Source organism: Rhinolophus sinicus, linkage group LG18, assembly GCF_036562045.2.
Source record: "Rhinolophus sinicus isolate RSC01 linkage group LG18, ASM3656204v1, whole genome shotgun sequence".
In the NCBI taxonomy this organism is placed as follows: Eukaryota; Metazoa; Chordata; class Mammalia; order Chiroptera; family Rhinolophidae; genus Rhinolophus; species Rhinolophus sinicus.
This window is the reverse complement of record NC_133767.1, coordinates 2144400-2157494: the sequence shown is the minus strand read 5'-3', so window position 1 is coordinate 2157494 and position 13095 is coordinate 2144400. Positions and strand designations below refer to the sequence as shown.

The 13095-nt window shown below is 61.3% G+C and overlaps 1 protein-coding gene across 2 annotated transcripts in view; it reads left to right on the top strand.

Moving 5' to 3' along the window:
- The window catches only part of POLR3E (RNA polymerase III subunit E), a 35650-nt gene that overhangs the window by 19092 nt on the left and 3463 nt on the right, over window positions 1-13095 (top strand). The window contains exons 6-19 of one of the 2 annotated variants that reach the window (XM_019751670.2): window positions 35-117; window positions 1539-1646; window positions 1962-2008; window positions 3262-3381; window positions 4544-4626; window positions 4891-4935; window positions 5018-5109; window positions 5876-5996; window positions 8290-8371; window positions 9535-9594; window positions 9670-9827; window positions 10170-10231; window positions 10639-11141; window positions 12956-13033. In XM_019751670.2, coding sequence (XP_019607229.2) covers window positions 35-117; window positions 1539-1646; window positions 1962-2008; window positions 3262-3381; window positions 4544-4626; window positions 4891-4935; window positions 5018-5109; window positions 5876-5996; window positions 8290-8371; window positions 9535-9594; window positions 9670-9827; window positions 10170-10231; window positions 10639-11141; window positions 12956-13033 — 1642 coding nt within the window. Of the gene's footprint in view, window positions 1-34; window positions 118-1538; window positions 1647-1958; window positions 2009-3261; window positions 3382-4543; window positions 4627-4890; window positions 4936-5017; window positions 5110-5875; window positions 5997-8289; window positions 8372-9534; window positions 9595-9669; window positions 9828-10169; window positions 10232-10638; window positions 11142-12955; window positions 13034-13095 lie in introns of both variants that reach the window. The other variant, XM_019751669.2, reaches the window with a different exon arrangement.

Genomic DNA, 13095 nt, shown 5'->3' with positions numbered 1-13095 from the left:
GGCCCCTTGACGTCCTTTCTCCCTGTGCTCTCAGGAAGCTGATGGACAAGCAGACATTCTGCTCCTCCCAGACCACCAGCAACACGTCCCGTTACGCCGCGGCGCTCTATAGGCAAGGTACCCGAGAGTGGGCCCCCGGTGCCGTGCTCATGGAGGCCGGTGGGGGATGGGAGCAGGATGGGGGCTGGGACGGCGACAGGCCCTCCCCGCACAGTGCTAGACACCGAAGGGGCCAGGCATCTTGTGGAGATAACAGACTGTCGGGACTGGAAGTGGCCATCTCGAGGGCCTTCTGGCCAGCCACTGTCCCGGCTGACAGGGCTGGGGCTCCAGGGTCACTGTCATCCTGGTGCACAGGCACACAGAGCGTAACTTCCGAGGTCGGTGGCAGGGTTTTGTTTTAAATACCAGCACTTCTGTTCCTAGATAGCATCTCCCATAGGGAAATGAAAACTGTTCACACCGAGGCTTATACGCATGTGTTCACAGCAGCACAATCCATGATGGTGAACAAGGGAGCGTCCATCCTGATGTCCCTTAGCTGCTGCCTGGACAGCAGTGGGGTATGGTTTGCAGGGGAGCCCCCAGCATGGATGTGCTAATGAGCATGAAGCCTGACACACAAAGCTGATTCCGTCCCTGTGAAACGGCCAGAGGCAACTCGATAGAGACAGAAAACAGATGGGCTGTTGCCGGGGGTGGGGGTGAGAGTGGGAGTGGGGGGGCTGAAAGTATTCAGAAATGGCGGTGCTAGTTGTAGGAGTCCGCCTATGTTAAAATACACTGCATTGCACACTTGTGTGGCATGTAGGTACCTCCCAGCTGTTAAAAGTACGAGGTATGGTATTTAGAATTTGTGAAGCAATACAGGAAACAAATTTGAACACTGAGGAAACAAAATAGAGCAGAATCAAAAGTAGTGTCCAGTAACTGCACTCTCCTGCGTCTTCAAAGCCACGTTCCTCGGACAGGACCGTCCTCTTGTTCACTCCTTGGCTGGAGCGCTCAGCGCCCCCGAGTCCACGCAGCTTCCGTAGAGCCTTTTTGGTCTCCGATTTCCTCTTCCAAGCGCACGTTGACTTGATTGAAACGGGTTGTCTGTGCGGTGCTGCCCAGGGCCCGGGTCTGAGTCACAGGGGCAAGCAGCTCTTCATCGGAGCTGGGGAGACACTCGTCCGCCTCTGGGGGCCACTTCTCCAGTCACGTGTGCACTGGCTGGCTTAGCAGGATGGGTGGGCTCTAGACAGGGAGGATGAGGAGGAGAGGAAATGTGGGTGAATGTGGGGTTCGGCAGGCAGTGAGGCCTGGCGTGGGGGGAGGTTGCAGGCGGGCAGTAAGGAAGTGGCTTCGAGCAGGGGAGTGAGTTGGTGTCCTGATGTGCGTTGTGTGTAGCTGAGTCCGGCGAGGCTCTAGGACTGGGGGCTGGAGGAGAGGTGGGAGGAGGTTTGGCCATGGCCGGGGCCTCCAGGGGAGCCTGGGACCCTTGGTGAGTGGCTGGCCAGTGCCTGGAGTCAGGACCGAGCGTCTTCCTCCGCCAGGCGAGCTCCACCTGACGCCCTTGCACGGCATCCTGCAGCTGCGGCCCAGCTTCTCCTACCTGGACAAGGCAGATGCCAAGCACCGAGAGAGGGAGGCGGCCAATGAGGGTGAGTGCGGGCCCACGTTCGCTCTGTCTGCGTCTTGGTGGGATGGGGTGGCATCAAAGGGCCGGAAGAGGGCAGCTCAGCACCAGTGGCCTCTGCCCACTGGTTGCCAGTAGCACCCACCCCTTCAGTTTTGACAACCGCAAATGTCCCCATGTATTCCCAAATGTCCCCTGGGGGTCAAAATGGCGCCCAGTTGAGCACACTGACTTAGAAGTCACAGACACGCTGCTTGAGGCCCCGGGGGCAGGGGTGGGGTGAGGGTGGGGGCAGGGCCCCAGCAGAGGCTGCAAGTGCAGCTAGTTCCTCTTGCAGCAGGAGACTCTTCACAGGACGAGGCAGACGAGGATGTGAAGCAGGTCACGGTGAGCTGTGCCCCCGGTGCTGGCTTGTAGCTCAGCCCCAAGACCGCAACGGTGGGCGCGTTTGTGCAGAAGGCGGGCTCTGGCCTGAGCCGGTGCAGAAGCTGCCTGCCCCGCTGGGCTGTCCACTGTTGACGGGATCGCAGCCCCAGTTGTGAGCTGGGATTGGGGTTTGCGGCCAGGACCCAGGAAGCCGAGGGAGCCCAGACAGTCTGCCCCAAAGCCCTGTCGCACGGAGCCAAAGCCCTGTGTTGACTCAGCGTGTAATTCTGTCCTTTCAGTGGGCACGGCTGAAGGGTTCCGTCTTAGTAGTTATTCCTGTATTTCAAAGATGATGATTAGAATATTGTTCTCCCATTGTGGCTTACAAAGCTTCCCCCATTTAAGCATATTTTATAGGTTAAAATGAGTAAAGAAAAATACTGCACAAAGGTAGAGGGTACACAGTGCGGCTAAAGGTATGCGTGTTCACACATCCTTGGAGATGCGAATTCTGCTGTAACCAGCGTGGCCCCCACCCGTTCTCAGGAGCTTGCTGGGTGGCCTTGGGCACCTCTCTCCCTTACCGGGGAGAAGGCCGTGCTAAAGGCCCCTGGGGAACCCCAGGGTTCTGGAGTCCAGCCACCGCCCCTGTGCAGGTGACTCGGGCTCTAAGCGGCAGCACGCAGACCCAACTGGCGCGAGCTCAAATGGAGTGTTTGTCCCTGTTACCGGGAAGTTGGGGTTTAGCTTCAGGTACGGCTGGATTCAGGGGCTCAGTCTGTCACTGAGACCTGGTTCCCCATGGCCAGGTTCTGTCTTCCTCTCAGCCTTTTTCTCAGGCAGGGGTCTGCCCCCAGCGGTAGAGAGTTGTCCCAGGCTTGTATCCTCACAGCTTCCAAGACCTTGGGGGAAAGAAACTTGTTGGTCATTACTTCTAAGTAAAGTTTCTGACCCCTGCCTCCCCCGGCTGAGAGGACCTGCTGCTCCAGTTGTCCAGGTCTAGTCACGTGCCCAGTTCTGTGGCTGCAGAAGGGGGATTAGGGAGGAACTGAAGGGAACTGGGTGCTGCTTGTAGGAAAATAGGGGTGCTGTTACCAGTGCGAGTGGAAATGGGTCGGGTGCTGGGCGGCCCCCCACCCTGAGAAGGCTGCTGCCTGGCCTGTGTTGGCAGCTCACAGAGGAACCCCAGATGTGGGGTCCTCGGGTCTCCCGGTGGGGCTGGGCCAGCAGCCCGGGAAGCGTCCCCGCCTGAGACCGTGGTGTCCCCTGCCCAGGTGCGCTTCTCCCGGCCCGAGTCGGAGCAGGCCCGCCAGCGCCGCGTGCAGTCCTACGAGTTCCTGCAGAAGAAGCAGGCGGAGGAGCCATGGGTGCACCTACACTACTTCGGCCTGCGCGTGAGTGGGGGAGACAGGCGGGTTCCGCGCCCCCTTCACTCCCGGCTCCGCTCCTCGCCCCCTCCACTGGCCACTGGCAGTACTGCAGGGCCTCGCACAGTTGTTACATTCAGCGTCTTCCTTACATTGATGCTGATGAAATGTCCGAGAAATTACCTCTTGTTCGTCTCGAGTAGCCTGTGGTACAGCTGGTTTTGTTAGACGCTGCTTTGCTTCAAGTCGCAGAACCCATGACGTGTTTACGTGAGTTCTCACTGTAGCGTGGGGACCTGTGTGTCCTCCATTCCAGCCAGTCCGCCTGGGGTGCCCCCCGGGAGAGAGTGGGGGAGTGTACGGTGGGTTTGTCTGCAGCTCATGGTCGGGGGCTGCTGTTTGGTTATGTATTTTTCACACATGGGGGCCGTGAACTCTGGCAGCTCGTCATCTGGTCCTCCGCAGACTCGGCCGTCTGTGTCATGGTCACGTGAACCTGCAGGGGGGGTTTTCCTGTACTGCGTTTTCCTCTTGTGCACTGACTTGGAACTGTGTAATTGAGTAAGGGAAGCAGCTGAATAGCAGCTCCCAAGACACCATAGGGTAGGGCTCCCCAACATTTTTCTGGGGGAGGAGCAACTCCTGATTTCTCCGGAACCTTCCTGGAAGAGATTTGGGTTGACGGAGCCTTTGAATCAAGGTCAGACTTCCAGAAGCTCTGGTGTGTGACCTTGGGCAAGTTCCCTGACATCTCTGAGCTTCAGTTTCCCTGTCTGTAAATGGGAATAATCGTAATAGGATCTAAGTTCGCAGAGTTACTTGGAGGCTGCGTGAATTGGTGTTATATACACAGGCATTGGCACGGCCTGGCACACAGTAGGTGCTCAGTGAATGTTAGCTGCCTTTGTCACCACTGCTCCTGGCGTTCGTGTACCACACAGATGCCAGGGCCTGGGCAGTGCTGGGGCTGTGCGGTCATGGAGCCCGCGGTGGTGGGTTGAGGCCACATCACCGGCGTGGAGTGCCGTGCTCGGGGGCTGCGTGTGACCCTGGGCGGGGCTGGCCTCGGGGCAGGGCAATGGGTGGCTGGAGCGGAAGGTGATGCAGGGGTGAGAACTGAATGGCGGAGGGCTTGGGGGTGCTGCAGGCCTGGACGTCAGTGAGACCCTCCCCACCCCCCCACCAACAGGATAGCCGCTCTGAGCACGAGCGCCAGTACCTGCTGTGCCAGCCCAGTGGGGCCGAGAACACGGAGCTTGTCAAGTCACCCAGGTGGGCCTGGCCAGCCTGCCTCTGCTGTGGGGCCTCCCTTGGGACTGGGGCCCCTCTGTAGCCTGGGGGAGGGACGTGCAGGGGGGTCCCGGGTGTAGAGGGGGTGGTCCTCCTTTCTCTAGCTGGGGGAGGGGTGGGGATGGGCCTCTCCCTGTGGCTGTGGTCAAGGGGGCTTCAGCTTGGGCACTGCCAGGGTTCCTGGGCAGGGGTGGGGCGGGCCAAAGCCCTGGGAGCCGCTGAGCCTGCCCTCTTACCCTTCCACAGTGAGTACCTCACGATGCTGATGCCACCCAGCCAGGAGGAGGAGAAGTGAGTAGAGGGGCTGGGCACCCCTCCTGCACCCGCCGCCCCCCACCGGCTGCTCTGACCCATCGTCACCTTTGTTGAACAGGGACAAACCCGTGGCCCCCAGCAACGTCCTGTCCATGGCCCAGCTGCGCACGCTGCCCCTGGCTGACCAGATCAGGATCCTGATGAAGAACGGTGAGTGGCCGGAGCTCCGCGCCTGGACCGCAGCCGCCCAGCTTTACACTTCTGGCCTCGAGGGGCCAGGACGGCTGCAGGGGTGGCGGCTGCCTCACACCACCCCTGCTGCGTGAGCTGGGCAGGCCAGCGACCTTCTGAGCCTCAGTGGGTTTCCCTGGGGGCAGGGTGAGGGTTCAGAGCTGAGGGCTCACACGGGCCTGCAGTGGGTTCCTTGCAGCCCTTGAACAGCCCAGCTGTTCACTCACACTGCGCTGGGGTGCCCTCCCCAGGCCACATATGGGGACTCGTCCCTTTTCTTGGAGGATAGGCCTGGACCTGGGGTCCTGGTGCTGGTGAGTGGGGGTGTGAGCCTTGAGCCTCAACGCTGAGTCCCAGGCCCTGGGCTCCTCCTGCGGTGCCCACTCAAGGGTCTCGGGGCCTGAGCAGAGAGGGGAGCAGAGGACACTGGGCCTCTTCAGGCCCTGCTGAGACGGGGTGGGGGCTCAGGTGTTGGGGTGAGAAGAGCACAGGGGTTAAGTGTGTGGACTCTGGACCCGGTGGCCTGGGGTCCAGTTCTAGCTCTGCCACTTACCAGATGGGTGATGCTGGGCGAGTTCAGACACATCGCCGAGCCTGAGATTCCGTGGGCTGCGGCCGAGGCGTGTCCTGGTCAGCACTCATGTGCTGGGGGTGTTGTGTGAGCCTGCAGCTCTGCAGACTTGAGGGGCAGGGGAAGGGCCCACAGCCCTCTTGCCTGGTCTGACCTCCCCTGTGTCCTCCTCAGTGAAGGTCATGCCTTTCGCCAACTTGATGAGCCTCCTGGGCCCCTCCATCGACTCCGTGGCTGTTCTGCGTGGCGTCCAGAAGGTGGCGATGTTAGTCCAAGGCAACTGGGTGGTGAAGAGGTAAGTGTTCAGTCCTCCGTGGGAGCGGTCGGCCACTGTAACAGTGTGATCGCTCGTACTGGGTTTCGTCTGCCACCGCGCTCTCCGTGTGTCCCGGCTGCACTGCGTGTTCTAGTGCTTCTTACCGTCCCCGGAGTCTTCTTTTATCGCTCCGTTTTCCCTGCTCATCGGCAGCTTATCCTGCCTTACCCCGTTAGTGACTCCCCCGCTGATTTGGGCCTGCATTCGGGACTTATCTCAGTTTCGGTGCCCGTTTTACCCTCATCCAGGAACTCAGCTTGTTTCACATGATCTTCCTCCTGACATACGTACCATTGTATTTGCATATTGTAATTCTCTCTACTTTAAACCCCATAAGATGTGACTTAGCGGGTCAGGGTCCTTTCGATCTGCTCACATATGTGCCTTTTCCCCTTCACTCCTTTCCGCATCTCTGAGTGTGTGTCTGGGCTGTTTCCTTCCCCAAAAAACGCCCTGGCATTTCCCTTAGTGAAGTCTGCAGGGCGTTGGCTTACCCGGAAATGCCTATGTCAGCCTTGTTCTTGAAGGACAGCGTTTAGCGTGTGTGGAATTCCAGGGTGGCCCTCTTCCTCCTGCACGCCGCTTTCTGACTTCCACTCTGGCCACAAGCCCACGGTCTAGTGCTTGTTCCTTTGAAGGAAACCGACCTTCATTTCCCTCTTTTATGATTTTCTCTTGTTTTGCCTTTTTACAGTTCATGTGTCTAAGTGTGAGTTTCTTTTGCTGTATCCTGTCAGGGTTCATAGGTCTTGACTTTGTGACTCGATGTTTTCCAGTAGTTTCTCTCCTGGGATTCTGCCACCGGCCTGTCAGTTTCAAGGGGGTGGGGACTGTCACTGGACTCTTCCTTACGTCCCCAGCTCTCAGTACAGCCTGGCACAGGGTAGACCCTTAGTAAATATAGGGTTGCTCTCTACATTTTATGCATACTTGAATTACGTTCAAACTGGATAAAATACTCGCTTTAGAGTATTAAATAGAGTACTAAATAGTGTGGTGTATGGTGAGCAATCTGTCAAAATACGAATTGTTCCAAATTTTTAAAACAGTAATTCACTGCAAAAAGCCCATTGTTTCCCAGTTGGTTGGCCAAGTAAATTGTAAAGTGTATTCACGTTACTGCCACACGGTGACTCCTGCTCCCTGGAAGCAGGTGCCTGGCACATGGGGTCGGCATTGCAGCTGGTTAAGTGTGGAAGGCCTTTGCGATGGCATGTGACTCGTTAGAGGGGACCACCTGTGAGCAAGAGCCAGGGGCCGTTCCATTGTACCCCGAGGGCACTGGCCCAGAGGGGTAGAGGGGTACAGACTTGCCAGTGCCCAGCAGCGCGGCCACCGTAGCTGGGGTTGGGGCTCTGCCCTCACTGCCACCCTGAGCCTGTGGTCATGCTCCTTTGTGTCCCGGTGAGGAGATGATGCAGAATTCACGCATTTGTTCAGCAAACGTGTCCTGACTGCTTGTCCTGTGGCCTGCATGGCGCTCCCCTCAGACATGGTCCCTGTCCTCAGGAGATTGGGGGTTGGGGGTCCGGTGCAGCTGAGCACAGGATGCAGAAATCCAGGGCCCGCAGCCCCGGCTGCCTCCTGTGTGGCAGCGACGACCAGCTGGTGGACAGGTCCCTGTCCCCACAGTGTTTCCATGGGAACGGGGTGGGAGCAGCTGGTGGCCAGGTAGCACTGTGGAGGGGCATGGCAGCAGGAGCAGAGGCCCCATGGGCGGGGGTGTTGGGGTGCTCTGTGTGTCCCCAGGCGATAGGGTCTGTCTGCACTCGGGGTCAGGCTGGTGCTGTGGAGTCATGTGTAGCCTCGGGGCCTGGAGTGTGGGGCCCATTCTCTGTGACGCCCCACCCCCTGTGCTGCGGGCCTACACAGCCCCCAGCCCCCAGCCCTCTTGCCTCAGCTCGCCCTGCCCCCCACACCAGTCTCTTGGCGTCACACCTGCTTTCCGTGTGGGACTCACCGTTCCCCAGACTCCTGGTCTGCCTGTGTCTGTCTCAGAGCCCCCGGTCCCTTCATGACCGTGCAGCGGCCCTTGGGGCTGGGCCACTTGTGAGCGGGGGAGTCAGGAAGGTCGGAGGAGGAACTCTTGAGGTGTGCGTGTGGGAAGGGGCTTCTTTCCACATAGCCCGGTTCTGAGGGGAGCTGTCAGGGCCCAGGCCGGTACCGGCCACGGTGGGAAAGGGCCGGGGGCTTCCCCTCGGAGCTTGGGGTGAGGGGTGGGAGGTCGACGGACTCAGGCCAGGGACTGACCTGCCACCCCTCTTATTGGCAGTGACATCCTGTACCCCAAGGAGTCCTCCAGCCCTCACAGCGGTGTGCCGGCAGAGGTGCTCTGCAGGGGCCGAGACTTTGTCGTAAGTGCTCAGGCTTTCCGGCCTCCTGAGGGGCTGTCGGGGGGCGGGGCGGGCAGCACAGGGCTTCCAGGACCTTGGCCAGGGCCAGGGCGCTGGCAAAAGGCCGCTGTTTACGGCAGGGGTGGGCCCGGCGTCTGGCCTCTTATTTATCCTCCTTCCTCTCAGGCTCCTAAGGACCTTGGAGTTTGTCTCACGGAGGGGCCGGGGGCTGCAAACCAGAGGCCCGTAGGTGGGGTCTGGCAAAGGACGTGTTTCATTTGGCCTGCGTAGAATTTTTTAAATGTTGGTTTGGTTGTTGATTTTTACAAATCAGAATCATGCCACACATCAGGTTTCTAGCTTGTGGTGACTGATCGGAGAGCCTGGCAAGACTGGCGCACGGGGCTGCTGCCCCCGGCTCACACAGCCCTGGCACATGTGCGCCGCCCAGCGTGTGCCGCACTGATTCCTGGGCTCCCCAGCTGCGTCCCTGTCACCCCACCCCCCTTACCCAGAGCTGAGGTCCAGCCGAGGCATGGCTGGGGCTTGAACCCCGAGTGGCGGGGGGCTGTGCTGCCTCCCTGGACCCCGGCAGCGTGCTCGGAGCCCGCTGAGGGCTGCATTTGTAGAACTGCCCCGTGACTGGCGTGCGCGTGTGCAGGCCCCTCACACAGCGCAGCCCTAGCTGCTGCTACGACCGTGTCCTTGTTTCCCAACCGGTGGCCCTGCTCCTGGGCAGTCAGTGTCCAGGTGCCTGTGTGCAGTGTTTCTGTCTCAGGGGGTCCATCCAGCACCCGCCTGCCCCAGGGTCGCTCAGCCCCACATGTGGGCCATTTGCCCTTCGCTGCCTGCCAGCCCTCGTCAGATCGGGGGTCCCGCAGTGACGTGGGCAGGCACCCCCGCCCAGGGGGTTTCTGTGGCCGAGGTGCGGGTGGGGTGGGCCCACCTGTCTTCCTGGGGGTCCTTCACCAAGGAGAAAAGGGTGGTTCAGAGTGGAAGTGGCTGCCCACGGCCACACGGCAGCTCTTGTCCCGGCCGGGCCCACGCCGAGGTCTGCCTGCGCCTGGGCTGAGCCCCCACCCACCTCCCCTCACCAGACTCCCAGGACACCCGCAGGGGCCTGGGCACAGTCTAGGGAGCAGCCATCTCTGCCTCCCAGAAACACGCTGCTTTTTCTCCCTCAGATGTGGAAGTTCACGCAGAGCCGCTGGGTGGTAAGGAAGGAGGTGGCGACAGTGACAAAAGTAAGTGGTGGTGTCCGCCTGGAGGGAAGGCGGGGCCGGGCGTTCGGGCGCGGCCTGACCTGTGCCCGCCCCCAGCTGTGCGCGGAGGACGTGAAGGACTTCCTGGAGCACATGGCCGTGGTCAGGATCAACAAGGGCTGGGAGTTCCTCCTGCCCTGCGACAGCGAGTTCGTCCGGAAGCACCCGGATGTGGTCCAGCGGCAGCACATGCTGTGGACCGGCATCCAGGCCAAGTACGAGCCTGTGGGCGGGGCTGCGGCAGCTGGACCCCCCCCCGCCCCCAGGGGCGTGGCCACGTGCCCCCTCCTCCACTGGGGACAGGCCTGGAACAGCCCCTTCCTCCCTGGAGCAGGAGCCGGGGCTCGTGTGGCCCAGGGGGGGCCGGGCGGATGGCTCAAGAGTGGCGGGAGGGCCTCACCCCCGTTCCCCCCATTCCCCATCACCATGCAGTGGGTCTGGGCCCCCAGCATGTGGCATCGTCAGTGACCAGGCTGTCCCAGGGGCGTGTAGGTGATGCTGTGCTGAGGCGGATGACCAGTGACATGCTTTAGAGTTGTGTTTTCTCTTCTCTGCAGATTAGAAAAAGTCTATAACCTTGTGAAGGAAACCGTGCCAAAGAAGCCGGCTGGACCATCAGGTGGGCCAGGGCTGGGCCTGGGGACGGGTGTGTGGCTGTCACTGCTGGCCCACTTCCCCTGCCCCGTACCTCAGCCATAGGCTTGTCCAGTGGCAAAGCCCCAGCCTTAGGGACTCAGGGCTTCTGTGCTCAGGGCTGTAGGGTCCCAGGCCCCTGAGACCCCCTCACCCTCTTGGGTTGACCGGAGGTGATGCTGGCAGGAGCTCAGCAGTAACCCGTCCTGGCTTGGTTGGGGTGAGGTGGGGCTGGGCCTGCGATTTTCCTGGTCCTTGCTCTGGACAGCAGGGTGGCCCCGGTTGGGCTGGGAGGGATTGTCCTTGGGGCGGCCGGGGGGCGGGGGGGCTGGCTCTCGTCTCCGGCCCCGCCCATCTCTGTACCCTCCTCAGCAGCTCTGCGTCTCCCCACAGGGCCTGCAGGGTTGGTCTCAGGGGACCAGCGGGTCCAAGTGGCCAAGAGCAGGGCCCAGCAGAACCACACGCTGCTGGAGCGGGAGCTGCAGTGGAGGAAGGAGCAGGTCCGGGCAGCCACAGTCCTGCCGGGCGTGCGGGTCAAGGAGGAGCCCCTGAGTGAGGAGGGCGAGGAAGAGGAGGGCCCCATGGACACCTCGCCCAGCGGAGGCCTCCACAGCAGGCTAGCCAACGGGCTGCCCGCCGGGCGGGCAGCAGGTGAGGACAGCTTCAATGGGCACCCACCCCCCGGCTGTGCCAGCACCCCGGTGGCCCGGGAGCTGAGGGCCTTCGTGGAGGCCACCTTCCAGAGACAGTTCGTGCTCACGCTGAGCGAGCTGAAGCGCCTCTTCAACCTGCACCTGGCCAGCCTGCCCCCGGGCCACACGCTCTTCAGCGGCATCTCGGACCGCATGCTGCAGGACACCGTGCTGGCCGCCGGCTGCAAGCAGATCCTGGTGCCTGTAAGTGGGGCCCACGGACCAGCCGTCCTGGCAGAAAGGCCGTGGACAGAAGTCGGGTCACCCTGCGGCTTTGGGGGAGCCTGCCCTGGGCATGGGGCCCTGTGAGGACCTCTGACCTTGGTTTGGGTCTCGGCTGTCACGGGGTGGCTGAGTGACATGGGCCGGCTGGCCAGCCTCTCATGCTCTGCACGCCCTTCTGACGTGGGCGGCTGACTTGGGTTTAGCTCCCCGCCGCCACCGCCATGTGTCCCTGTCAGCTGTGCCGTTTTTCAGGACGATTTCTTTGTCTGTTGTCATTGATCTTGGCAACTGCAGATGAAGTGGGAGGAGCCTGTGTAAAGGTCAGGTGCTGGGAGGTGACAGGGCCAGAGGCTGAGCCTCAGATGGTAGCTCCAGGTATCATCCTTTCAGCTCAGAGGGGCTGTGTTGTGACCAGAACCCCCAGCTGTGCCCGGCTCCTGTTGGGCCTTTGTGGGGCTGGGCCTGCGGTGGCAGAGGCTGGTGGGGCTGGTGGGGTTCATAGCCCAGGTTTTGTGCTGTCATGGCCGGGGGCCCAGACCACTTACTGCCCCTAGTCGGGGGTGGCCAGTGCCAGCTGGGGCCTCAGGGAGGCCTCCAGGGTTCTCCTCCCAGCCCCTGCCCACACCTGGCAGACAGGGTGAGGTGGGGCTGGGGCTGGCTCTTCAAAGGAAGCTCTGGCATATGCAGCTTCGGGTCCCTGTGCCCGTGAGAAACAAATTAGGACAAGGGGGCCTGGATCCCGGGCTGTTGGGCTGTCCCGGTGGTCTGGCCCTGGTGGCCAGCGGTGTCGTTGGTGAGGTCTCCCATGGGAGGCACCACCCGTGCCCACCCTGCACACGGGCCCAGTTACCTGCAGCCTTGCCTTTTTCTGAGCTGAGCCAGGCAGGAGAGGAGTGCCTGCCTGACGTTAGCCAGTCAGTGCTAGGCAGCTGGTGGGGACACAGGTGAGGGACACGAGGTGCCTCCCATACCCCCAGGCATGGCTCCTGCCGCGCGTCTTCCTCTCGGTAGGGCTGGTGTCTGTGGGACACTGGCCGTCTCTGCAGCTCTCCCGTCACCTTCCCTCCCCGTGATCCTGATGTGGGGACCAGGTCATGGTCGTCACCTTTTACACAAGGTGCCGGGGCCCAGGGTGAGCGAGTGCGCTTAGCTGGTGACCGTGGACAATGATTGATTGTCCTCATGGAGGGCGGGGGCGGCAGTGACACTTACCTGCCTGCTTTCTAATGAGCAGAGGAGACTGTGTACTGCAGGCCCCCGTGAGCTTTTGTGGGGCTGTGACCAAGACCTGAGTTGTGGCCCCGAGCCTGGAACCCACTGTGCCAGGCACTGCCTTCCTCTCGTCCCCGGAGCCTGGGCTGCCCATTTTCCAGGCTCTGTCCGGACCCTGCCGTACCCAGGGCTTGGGTTGCTTGAGAGTTGGGCAGGGCCTTGAACCTATATTGACACGGCCCTTGTGGGCAGGGACTGAAAGGGGCCCCAGGGAGTTCTGGGCTGCTGGTGCCAGGCCAGTGGGAAAAGCATAAGAACTCAGCCCCCGCCCCGTTACTGATCACACAGTGGGCTTCAGGCTGGGCGTGTCACGCTTCTGTCACTGCAGCTCTCTAAGGCTCTGGCGGGGGGTGGCTGGCTTCCTCCCCATGGTGACCAGGAGACAGATGCATTTTGTGGCCACACAGCTAGTGAGTGGCAGGAGCTAGGATGGGAACCCACTTTGCCAGAACTGGGCTGGTGCTGGCTGGGAGGGTCCTGGGGTGGAGACAAGAGCCTGCTCACGCCTGGGCCTTGCTCAGTTTCCCCCACAGACGGCGGCTTGCCCAGAGGAGCAGAAGGTGTTCGCTCTCTGGGAGTCTGGAGACACGAGTGACCAGGTAAGGTGACCATTCCTGGAGGGGTTACCCAGCGCGCAGTCACAGTTCAGACTTTCCAGCCA